Source organism: Oryctolagus cuniculus, chromosome 18, assembly GCF_051225735.1.
Source record: "Oryctolagus cuniculus isolate XC-2025 breed Fujian yellow rabbit chromosome 18, ASM5122573v1, whole genome shotgun sequence".
NCBI classification, from domain to species: domain Eukaryota; kingdom Metazoa; phylum Chordata; class Mammalia; order Lagomorpha; family Leporidae; genus Oryctolagus; species Oryctolagus cuniculus.
Window position 1 is genome coordinate 20,864,006 of NC_142884.1, and position 11,958 is coordinate 20,875,963.

Genomic DNA, 11,958 nt, shown 5'->3' on the forward strand with positions numbered 1-11,958 from the left:
CTGTCAAAAAAAAAAAAAAAAAAAGAGAGAGAGAGAGAGAGAGAGAGAGCCAGTAGCATGGGAAAACAGGGAGAGATGTGGGGGGAAGACACAGGAGACAGATGCGAGGGGCAGGGAGACGGAAGGGCACACGGATATGTGGGCATAGAGAGATGCACCGAGAAATGAGGGGGGCAGGGGAACAGAAATACGGAGTCAGAAAGACAGAGTGTGAGAGAAGGGGTGGGGGGAGAGAAGGGAGGAAGGGAGAGAGAGAGAGTCAGCTCAGGGCCCTGGCGAGCCCCAGGCCCAGTGTGAACTCTGCCCTCGCCCAGGCCCCCAGTCTCAAGCCCCAGGGGCAGCAGCCACGCTACAGCCCAGCTGACTGCTGGTACCTGGGGACATGAAGCCGGCGCCGTGAGATCTGCTGAGCCTCTGCAAAGAGCAGAATTGCTTTAGAGCACTAGTGAGGCCAAATCACTGTGTGGGCTCACGCTCCACTCGCTGGCTGCCAGCTGGGGACTCCTTAGCTATGGAGATGTGGTAGGGCTCCTTCCGAACCCTCTGCCTGTAGCTAACGCCCTAGCTCTGTCTGCATTCCTCACCCATCTACAGAGGGCTTGGAGGACCATGGGTGCTAGGTTGGGACCTCAAACTTGGCCCTGGGGCTTTAAGCAGTAGGTCTGGGCAAACACTGATTTTCAGACATGAGAATCTCCCCCCACCCCACCCCAGCCCTCACTACCAACCCAGCAGTAAAATAACAGAGGCAAAGGGCTTTAGATGGGGCCTGGGGCTCCCCCAGGGGGCTGCAGACAAGCCCCACATGGGCCAAGCAGGGAGCTCTGCCACAGGCCCCGTGCACTGGCCGCCTCTGGGTCAGACAGCTGGGCCTGGCTTCCTGACTTAGGGAAGTCACAGGAATGCTCTGTGCCTCCATTTTTTCATCTGGAAAATGGGGACAGCCGTAACATCATGCTCATGGCAAGTCTTCACTAAGTTACTAACTCAATGGCAGGCACGGAGCAAGACTCCTTAAAGATGATTAACTAACAGAGCAGCCAGTACTCAGCTCCAACCAGTGAGGGCTTCGCATTGTCAGGTTCTTTTTTTTTTTTTTTTTTTTTTTTAATGTTTTGACAGGCAGAGTGGACAGTGAGAGAGAGACAGAGAGAGAAAGGTCTTCCTTTTGCCGTTGGTTCACCCTCCAATGGCCGCCGCTGCAGCCGGCGCACCGCGCTGATCCGATGGCAGGAGCCAGGATCCAGGTGCTTTTTCCTGGTCTCCCATGGGGTGCAGGGCCCAAGCACCTGGGCCATCCTCCACTGCACTCCCTGGCCACAGCAGAGAGCTGGCCTGGAAGAGGGGCAACCGGGACAGAATCCGGCGCCCCGACCGGGACTAGAACCCGGTGTGCCGGCGCCGCAAGGTGGAGGATTAGCCTATTGAGCCACGGCGCCGGCCCGTCAGGTTCTTTTTCTTTCTTTCTTTTCTTTTTCTTTTCTCCCTTCCAATTAAAGCTGGCGACTTGGAAATGGATGCAAATTTCTGAGTTTCCAATATGGGAGCCCAGTTTATCGGAAGCACTGGGTGGTCTGGGCTAGCCGCTGTGGGGCTGCCGGGCCGCACTCGCAGCCCGCGCCAGGCCCCGGCGCGCCCGCGCCAACAGGCTCTGCCCGTGCAGTTGCAGCGCCCGCAGCTGCGCCTGGTGCCGCGCGTGGCGCCGCTGCAGCCTCCGCACCCGCCGCTGCAGCGCTCCCAACACCGCGCCCAGCCCAGCCCCGCCCCGGCGCGCTGGGCAGTGACGCCAGGGCGCGGCCCCGCGGGAGTGGGCGGAAGGGGCAGTGGGGTCAGGAGCACAGTGGCCGCCGCCTCCCAGACCCGGGATGCGGGCCCCAGCACCAACAGGTGCACCGGGTTAGAGGCCGGGCCGCGGGGCCTCAGGGCAGGGCTGCGGTCTCTCGCGGCGGCGGCGCAGCTGGTTTCTCCGGCCTTCTGCTCGTCCGCCGGCTCTGGAAGACAAGGCAGGGGGTGGAGGGCGCTCAGGGCCGGACTCCAAGGGGACAGCCCTCAGGAGGTAAGGGCTCAGGGGTCTGTCTCCAGGGGGACTTCCCTTCGGAAAGGCCAGACTTCAGGAATGGAATTTCCCCCGGAAGGGGAGGGCTGGGGCTCAGAACGCACCGGTGGGAGTCCCAGAGGGAGCCGGCGGGTGGTCACACTCCAGCAGTAGCTCCACCCAGCGCTCACCTTGCCGGGTGGCACCCGGGAGAAGATGGAGGGCACCGCGTCGGGCCGCAGGTAGCGCACGCCCCAGCGCCACTGGAAGCAGGAGGGCGCCAAATGTTCGCTGCACAGGTGCTGGTGGCAGCTGGGCACCTAGTGCTCACGGCGCATGTGCCGCAGCCAGGCCTGCAGCCGGGCCAGTCCTTCAGGGGGAACCTGCGGGGCGGGGGGATGGCAAGGTCACCAAGTCAGTGCTGTCAGGTGCCGCCCACTCCTCCCTGAGGACACCAAGCCTGTGCCGTCCCTGGGCCAGGAAACCACACACACACACACACACACACACACACACCCTCAGTCCCTCTCCATCACGAACCTGCATCCCATTCTTCCCTTCTCCCTGAGCTGCCCCTCCTATCCCGCCTCATCCCTGATCTCCCTGACCCGCCCCCCCCCCCCCCCCACGATTTGTTCCTCCACATGAACTTGAAGGAGCTACAAAATCAGACATCTAGAAGGTGGGAGATCATACAGTCAAGTGAAACACTTCTTCCACTACCATACAACATGAAGGTAGGGGCGGGAAGTTAGAGATTGAGCGATTTAAGAAACATCAACCTGGGCTGGCCTGTGGCAGCATCCCTGTGAGCACTGGTCCTGTCCTGGCTGCTCCACTTCCCATCCAGCTCCTTGCTACTGTGCCTGGGAAAGTAGCAGAAGATGGCCCAGGTGCTTGGGCCCCTGCACCCATGTAGGAGACCCAGATGGAGTTCCAGGTTCTTGGCTTCAGTCTGACTCAGCCCCGGCCATTGCAGCCATTTGGGGAGTGAACCACTGATGGAAGATACTTCTGTCTCTGTAACTTAGCCTTCTAAATAAATATATAAATCTTCAGATTGAAAAAGAAAAACATCAACTCAAATGCAGGCTGTGGGTGAAAAGCCTTTTTAAGGTAATTGGGACAAATTGAGCATAAGCTATATTAGGTAACAGTCAGTAATTACTTTTGCAAGGTGTAATCATTATATAGGTTTATGCTTCTAAAATAGTATTCTGTTAGAAAAACATTCTTAAATACTTATAGGTGAAAGATCCGATGTCTCGTATTTATTTAAAACATTGTGGGACAAAAAACTCGGGTGCTGGGCGGTGAAAAATATTGGCAAAATCTTGACGTCTGGTGAGCCTGAATGATGGATACATTAACATCATACAACCATATTTTTTGTTGTATATATTTGAAAATACACATCATTAAAAAGTTTTTTTAACATTTTATTTGTTTGAAAGGCACAGTTAAGAGAGCAAGGGAGAGGCAGAGAAAGAGAGAGAAAGATCTTCCATCTGCTGTTTCACTCTCCAAATGGTTACAATGGCCAGGCTTGGGCTAGACAGAAGCCAAGAGCCAGGAGCTTCTTCTGGATCACCCAGGTAGGTGCAGGGGCGCAGGGACTTACACCATCTTCTGCTGCTTTCCCAGTCATGTTAGCAGGCAGCCGGATTAGAAATGAGTAGCTGGGACTCAAATCGGTGCCCACATGGAATGCTGGCATCACAGGCAGCAGCTTTACCCACTATGCCACAATGCAAGCCCCATTAAAAAGTTTGTAAGCAATAAAAAACAAACAGCTCAATTTAAAAATGGGCAAGCAACGGGAACAGACATTTCTCCAAAGAAGATATACAAATGGTCAACAAATATGAAAAGATGCTCAGCTCCACTAATCATTAGAGAAATGCAAATCAAAATACTACCTCACACCTATTAGACTGGCTACTATGAAAAACAAGAAACAAATTAACAAATTCACAGCTTTAGCCTGGCCCAGCCTGGGTCACGGTAGCCATTTAAGGAGTGAACAAGGATCTCTTTCTCTGTCTCTCCCTCTCTGTCAGTCTTTCAAATAAATCAAATAAAGCACTGGCCCCTGTAATTCTACCTTTCAAGTAGATGAATAAACCTTAAAAGCAAACAAAATTTTAAAAATCACAATATGGCTACTTCTCAATTAAAAATAGAATTACCATATGATCTGGGGCCGGCATTGTGGCATAGTAGGTTAAGCATCTGCCTGTAGTGCAGGGGCATCCCATATGGGCACTGGTTTGAGTCTTGGCTGCTCCACTTTCAATCCAGCTGCCTGCTGATGGCCTAGGAAAACAGTAGAAGATGGCCCAAGTGCACAGACCCCTACACCTGCATCGGAGACTTAGAACAAACTCCCGGCTCCTGGCTTCAGATTGGCCCAGCTCTGGCCATTGCAGTCATTGGGGGGGGGGGGGCAACCAGCAGATGGAAGATATATCTCTCTTTCTGTAAATATGCTTCTCAAGTAAATAAATAAATCTTTAAAAAAAAAAAAAAGGAGAGGGTGCCAGTGCTGTGATGTAGTGGCTAAGCCTCCACCTGTGGTGCTGTCGTCCCATATGGACACTGTTTTGAGTCCCAGCTGCTCCACTTCTGATCCAGCTCTCTGCTGTGGCCTGGGAAAGCAGTGGAGGACGGCCCAAGTGCTCAGGCCCCAGCATCCATGTGGGAGACCCAGAGGAAGCTCCTGGCTCCTGGCTTCAGATCAGCTCAGCTCTGGTCATTGCAGCCATTTGGAAAGTGAACCAGTGGATGGAAGACCTTTTTCTCTCTGCCTCTGCCTCTCTGTAACTCTGATTTTCAAATAAATAAATCTTTAAAAAATAAAAATAATTACCATAGGATCCAGCAATTCCAGTTCTGGGGATTTACCACCAAAGAACTGAAAGCAGGTTCTTAAAGAGATATTTACACACCCATGTTCATAACAGCATAATTCACAACAGACAAAAGGTTGGAGTGTCTGTCGACACATGAATGGACAAAATACATTATAATACAAATGAGGGAATACTATTTAGCCTTGAAAAAGGAAAGAAATTCTGACATACACTACTATGTGGATGTACTTTGGGGATTATGGTCAGTGAAACAAGCCAGTCACAAAAGATAAATAGTGATGATTGCAGCTAAGTAAGATGCTTAGAGCAGTCAAATTTATAGACAGAAAGCAGAATGATGGTTTCTAGGGTCCAGGGTCTGGGGTCGGGGAACAGGAATATAGAATTGTTCAGTGGGGATAGAGTTTTAATTTTACAATATAAGAAAGTTCTAGAGATGGGCTGAATAACAATGTAAATGTACTTAACACTAATGGACTTTAAAATGGTTAAGAAGCAGCTGGCATTATGGTACAGTGAGTTAAACTATCACTTTGGTATGCCCACGTTCCATATAGGAGTGCTTGTTCGAATCCCAGCTGTTCCACTTTTTTTTTTTTAAGATTTATTTTATTCCCTGTACGAGGTGCAGACCAGGAAGGGGACAGCCGCGGGGCACACCACAGCCCTCGCAACTTCCTGCGTTGTGATCAGAAGCAAATAAATTATTTTTGAACAACAACAACAAAAAAAGATTTATTTTATTTATTTGAAAGGCAGAAGTAGAGAGAGAAGGAGGCAGAGAAAGAGAAAGAGGTCTTCCATCCGCTGGTTCACTCCCTAAATGGTCTCAACAGCCAGTGCTGGGGCAGGCCAAGGCCAGGAGCCAGGAGCTTCTTCCAGGTCTCTCATGTTGAGTGCAGAGGCCCAAGTACTTGGGCCATTCTCTGCTGCTTTCCCAGGCACATTAGCAGGGAGCCGGATCAGAAGTGGAGTAGCTGAGTCTTGACTGGCACCCATATAGGATGCGGGCATTACAGGCAGTGTTTCCCGCTATGCCACAGCACCAGTCTCTTTCTTAGTCTGATCCAGCTTCCTGCTAATGTGCTTGGGAAGGCAGTGGATGTTGGCCCAAGAATCTGGGTCCCTGCCATCAACATGGGAAACCCAGATGGAGTTCCTGGTTTTAGTCTGGCCCAGCTGTGGCTATTGGAACAATTGGGGAATGAACCGGTGGATGGAAGATCTCTTTCTCGGTGTCATTCTGTTAAATAAGTAAATCTTTCAAAAATGGTTAAGATGGTAGTTTTATGCTATCTGCATTTTACAACTACAAATAAACTTTTAAAATTTTAATGAAATAAAAGCTTCCTTCATGGGGTCCATTATTGTGGCATTACTTAATGTTTCTCTTAAAGATACTGAAATGAGAAACTTTATATCACAGTTGAAAATGGAAAACCAGGGGCTGGTGCTGTAGCATAGCAGGTAAAGCCACCTCCTGCAGTGCTGGCATCCCATATGGGTGCTGATCCAAATCCCATCTGCTCCACTTCCAATCCAGCTCTCTGCTATGGCCTAGGAAAGCAGTAGAAGATGGCCCAAGTCCTTGGGCACTTGCATCCACATGGGAGACCTGGAAGAAGCTCCTGGCTCCTGGCTTCGGACAGGCCCAGCTCCAAACATTGCAGCCATTTTGGGAGTGAACCAATAGATAGAAGACCTTCCTCTCTGTCTCTCCCTCTCTGTAACTCTACCTCTCAAATAAATAAATATTAAAAAAAAAAAAACCTGGAAAACCAGTATCAATTCCATAAACAGAATTAACCTTAAAGCTATCAGATACCTTTACCTGATGAGGGTTATAAGCCTCTGCTCTCTCCTTGTTTATTTGGGTTTTTAAATTGTTTATTTATGTATTTATCTATTTGAAAGGCAGAGTTACAGAGAGAGAGAGAGAGGGAACGATCTATCAGCTGGTTCACTCTCCTACATGGCCACAGTGGCCAGGGCTAGGTCAGGCTGAAACCAGGAGTCGGGAGCTTCATTCAGGTCTCCCACATGGGTGGAGGGGCCCAGGCACCCGGGCCATCTCCTGCTGCTTCTCTGGGCGCGCACGTGGGATGCTGGCATTGCAAGCAGCTGCTTAACCCACTGTGCCACAACGCAGGCCCCTCTCTGCTTATGAAGAAGGAAGAGTGATGAGTGTTCCAGAGTAGGGACAATACCACCTGCAGGAGATGGGGTAAACAAACTCCTCGCTACACTCACAGGAAGTGCTACCCTGCGGCTGTCAAACACATCGTGCAGGTATCCTGTGAACTGACAGGTCACTGTCAGGCCTACAGTGCGTAAAAACCAAGGCTCTAAATAAAGTGCTTTGGTGATTTTAGCAATTGTGGTGGGCTGAGTAAAGGCCCCCGTAGATAGGCATGCCATAATCCCTGGAGTCTGTGCACATCGCCTTATGTGACAAGAGATATGATTAAGTCTGGGGATGGGGGGATTATCCTGGATCCTCCTGACTGGCCCTAAATGGAATCACAAGAATGCTGCTAAAGGGAGAAGACATTGCAGGAAAAAAAAAAGAAGAAGAAGAAGAAGAAGAAGGCAACCTGAGTTTAGAGGCAGAGATTAGAGCTGTGCCACAGCCAAGGAATGCCTGCAGCCACCTTCTGGTGCAAGGTGCGGGTCCTCCCCTATGGTCTTCAGAGAACAGCCCTGCCAACACTTGGATTTCAGCTTCCCAAACCTTGAGAGAGCAGTTTATTTATTTATTTATTTTTTTTTTGACAGGCAGAGTGGATAGTGGGAGAGAGAGACAGAGAGACAGAGAGAAAGGTCTTCCTTTGCCGTTGGTTCGCCCTCCAATGGCCGCTGCAGACAGCACGCTGTGGCCGGCACACCGCGCTGATCCGATGGCAGGAGCCAGGTGCTTCTCCTGGTCTCCCATGGGGTGCAGGGCCCAAGCACTTGGGCCATCCTCCACTGCACTCCCGGGCCACAGCAGAGAGCTGGCCTGGAAGAGGGCCAACCGGGACAGAATCTGGCGCCCCGACCGGGACTAGAACCTGGTGTGCCAGTGCCGCTAGGTGGAGGATTAGCCTAGTGAGCCGCGGCGCCAGCGGGTTTATCTTGTTTTAAGCCAATAGGTTTGTTACTGTGATCACAGGAAACTAATATTGGAATAAAGAGAAAAACAAGAACACGCATTCAGATTTTGCTTGTTTTTGTTTAAAGAAATCATGTGAAGGCTACAGAGGCTACCAGTGGGGAGGAGGTGACAGGTGGGGGGTGCAGAGCTGGGAAGAGCAAGATTTCTCAAATGACAGGTAGATGGGTGATGGAGGCTAGTGACTGAGGGTAGGGGGCAGACGTAGAGGAGGGCTGCAGAACCCCAGGGCACACAGCCAGGGAGCCTGCAAGCTGTGGTCCCTTCAGCTTTTCTGGGTGCCCAGTGTTCTCGCCAGCTCCACTGGATCCATCAGCAGCACTCGTCACCCACCCCCTTCCCAGCAGACGCTGCCAGCCGCCTATTCCATATCCACCCCATTCTCTGTCCACCCCTGACTAACACAATTCCAACTTTATGTTTCCCAGACTCCTTTGCAGCTAAGTGGCCCATGTGACTAAGTCCTGGCCAAAGAATGCTTTAGTGTCATATGAGACATCTGGGACGGCGCCTTAAATTGGAAGGGATGCTCCACGGGCAGAGGGAGAGTAACAGGAGAAATCTCTCCCTAATTTGATCTTGTTCTTATTCTCCTCTGTTCCTTTGAATAGTAGCTCTTTAAAAACAAAAAGACTTATTTATTTACTTATTTATCTGAAAGGCAGAGTGACAGAGAAAGAAAGAGATACACAGAGATCCCATTCACTGGGCCACTCCTCAAGTGCATTCAACATTTGGAGGTGTGCCAGGCTGAAGTCAGAAGTCGGGAATCCCATCCGGGTCTCCATGTGGGTGGCAGGGACTCAAGTACTTGAGCCATCCTCTGCTGCCTCCCAGTTGCATTAGCAGGGAGCCGGATTGGAAGCGGAGGCAGGCGTCTGTCCCAGACACGTGGCTATGATATGCAGGTATCCCACAGCTTAGCCTGGTGTGCCACAATGCTTTCCGATGGGCGATATCCCTCACTAAAACTCCACCCTAAGTGGACAGAGAGTGTTCTCTCTACAGACTACTTCAGCCTTGCTACAGTACACAGTAGCACACACTGCTAGAACTTCTCTTTTCTTCCTGCTAACATGACTCAAAATTCCTTCAGCGTGGTCAAACAGCCAGCAAGAAGACCACATTTCCCAGCCTCCTTGGCAGCTCAGGGTGACCCCTGGTGCAGCAGTCGCCACTGGGTGAAGCTTCTGGGAAGGCCTTGTAAGGGTGTCTGCCTCCGTGTAGAGCCGTTGTAGGGCATGGAGGATGGGGCACTGGCAGCCATCGTGGAAGGAAGCCACACCCTAAGCCTGAGAGAGCAGACAGACAGGACCCCCACTTCTGGTGACTGTGGAGCTGTCCCGTCAGTGCTGGTCTCCCAACCTCTGCCCTTGTCCTCTAAGGTCACGTGTAGTGTCGTTCAAAGCGTGTGCTCTTTCCACATGAAGGTTACACATCTCCACTCCAAGGATGAGTTTCGCCTTATACAGGCCCTCCTCGACTTCACTGGAAATTACCGTAAATGGAAAATGTATTTAATACGCCTAATGCACGGGCCTTCACGGCTTAGCAACACAGCACACTGCAGGGTGTGATCAGGGCTTGCCAGGGACTGACTGCTGTGCCTGCAGACTGACAGCTGGTACTACACAGGAGTGCTGTATCACGTACCACTGCCCTGGAAAAGATCAACATTCAAAATTCAAAGCATGGTTTCTACTGAACGCCAATCATTTTCCCACCACTGTGAAGTCAAAAACAACTAAGTCAAACCAACTAAACTATGATCTGTAGCGTAGTTAGAATTTTCCCCTTTGCATTTACAACTGTATGGCCAAGGTATTAGAGCATTTAAAAAGATGTTTTTTTGAAAGGCAAAGAGACAGAGAGATCTCCCATCCACTGGTTCACTCCCCAGATGCCTGCAACAGCTGGGGCTGAGACAGGCCGAAGCCAGGCACTGGGTACTGAGTCTGGGTGTCTCACATGCGTGGCAAGGAACCAGCCACTTGAGCCATCACAGGCTGCTTCCCAGGGTACTCATTAGCAGGAAGCTGGAATCAGAAGGGGAGCCAGGATTCAACCTCAGACACTGGGATATAGGGTGTGGATGTCCCGAGTGGCAGTACCCACCCTGGTGTTAGTTAGGGATTTGGTTGTGGTTGCTGCAAGATGGAGCTGTGTTTGGAGGCCACAGCCAAAGGATGGGTTAATGGGCCAGGCTTCAGGCAGTGGTGATGAGGCAAAGAAAGCTCATGGATGAGTCACCGGCTGTGTGTTCAATTCTTTAATGCTTGACCACTTACCAGGAGCTCCGACATGGCAGGAACAAGATTAGCTGGGGACTTAGCCTACCACACCACAGCACCAGCCCTAACAATTTTTTAAAATGACCATCAGGGTCCAACTTTATGAGCAACAGTGTCTTACTTACATCTGCAGGAGACACTCAAAGAACTGCTGTATTGACAAACAGCCAGAGTGGTGTGTTTTACGGAGCAGGTCTAGACACTGATGTAGGTTTAGAGATTCCCCTTTCTTCTGCCCTACACCAACAAGTATTTGGATGAGCACCTACTATGTACCAATTACTGTTCTAGAGGCCAGTGACCTAACAAGAAAGAGAGACAAAATTCCCAGGCTCCAGAGCCGCCAGTCTATGGGGAGACAGTGATGGAACAGATCAAATATGTGATACACCAGACAGTGATAGGTTTAAGGGATAAAAAAAAAAAAAGCAGGAGTTGGGCAGGGCAAATCATGTGCGTGTCTGGGACAGTGAGTGGTGGTCCCCTTTCAAGCAGAGGGAATGGACTAGGCAAAGGCCCTGGGGTGGCAACCTGCCTGGCGAGCTAAAGGAACAGGAAGGGCAGTGTTACTGGAGCAGTTAGGGGCAGGAGGGGATAGGTCAGACAGGTGCTGGGGAACCAGTTCTTGTGGGACTCTGGGTAGGCCTGCTCTCTGCCTGCTCCAGCCTCACCTTCTTGCTTTTTACAGTGAGGTGGGAGCCGCGGGAGAGATCTGAGGAAGGGGGAACCTTGCTCTGACTCCAGTATTCTCAGGCTGCTTTTAGCTATGTATGGGGGAGCAGACTGAGGCAGTGTGGGGCAGGGGCAGGGGGCGGCAGAGCACAGAGATCAAGGCTCCATCTGGGCTGCTGTCCTGTGTCAAAGTGACTGCGGGCCAAAGTGAGACGCTTCACTCTTACTGATGTGATTTCAAGCTGCAACGTGTGCCACAGCCTGATTTCGGCAACGTCTGCCAGTAAGAAGGCAGCGGTCACTCAGAAGGAGCGCTCTGCCTCTCACACCTGCTAGCCTCTCCGATGCCTGTTAGCTCAGACACACACATGGGATGGCGGAGTTCTTAGCAGTCCAAGCTAATTCTGACTTTTTCAAGTCTCAAGAGAGAGGTAAGGATGAGCGTAAGCGATCAACCGAGGGGAAAGGCTGTGGAAAGTCCGTTTTGCGTTGAGTTTGAGACGTCTGAAATTCCTGGGGACAGCGAGTGGGCAGTCGGGGACCCTCGCACAGCCTGGACACCTCCTGCCCCTCTGCCGACTGCGCGCATCACCATCTGCGGCTGGTCGCTTACCCCTGCTGTTGCATCTGCACTTGGCACGTGCAGGCAGCGTTCACTGCTGCCGTTCTAACCCTGCTCCCCCCGCCCCGCCCTGCGCTCACTTGCAGAAGCTCAGGGGGCGTCTGTCCGCGCCCAGCCGGCCCGCAGTGTTGCAACACTTCCGGAGCCCTGCAGTATTTGGGCAAGACCACCCTGCCCCGCTGAGCTCAGCCGGGTCCCGGCCGGGCCCCGCCCGCGCGCTCTGCGCCTGCCTCACGTGACCGCCTTGGTGTCCCGTCACGTGACGGGGGACCAGGGAAGACGCCGGCGTGCTAGGCGCGCCTCCGCGTTACCAC

General features: G+C 51.7%; 1 protein-coding gene across 1 annotated transcript; it reads right to left on the minus strand.

Annotated features, from left to right (window-relative positions):
• Nucleotides 1–1,569: 1,569 nt before the first annotated feature.
• On the minus strand, nt 1,570–2,394 carry THAP8 (THAP domain containing 8). Its single transcript, XM_070062484.2, is given in 4 exon segments — nt 1,570–1,762; nt 1,765–1,932; nt 1,935–1,991; nt 2,227–2,394. Coding segments are annotated over 4 exon segments (555 nt in total). The 5' UTR covers nt 2,374–2,394; the 3' UTR covers nt 1,570–1,579.
• Between the last annotated feature and the right edge of the window lie 9,564 nt (nt 2,395–11,958).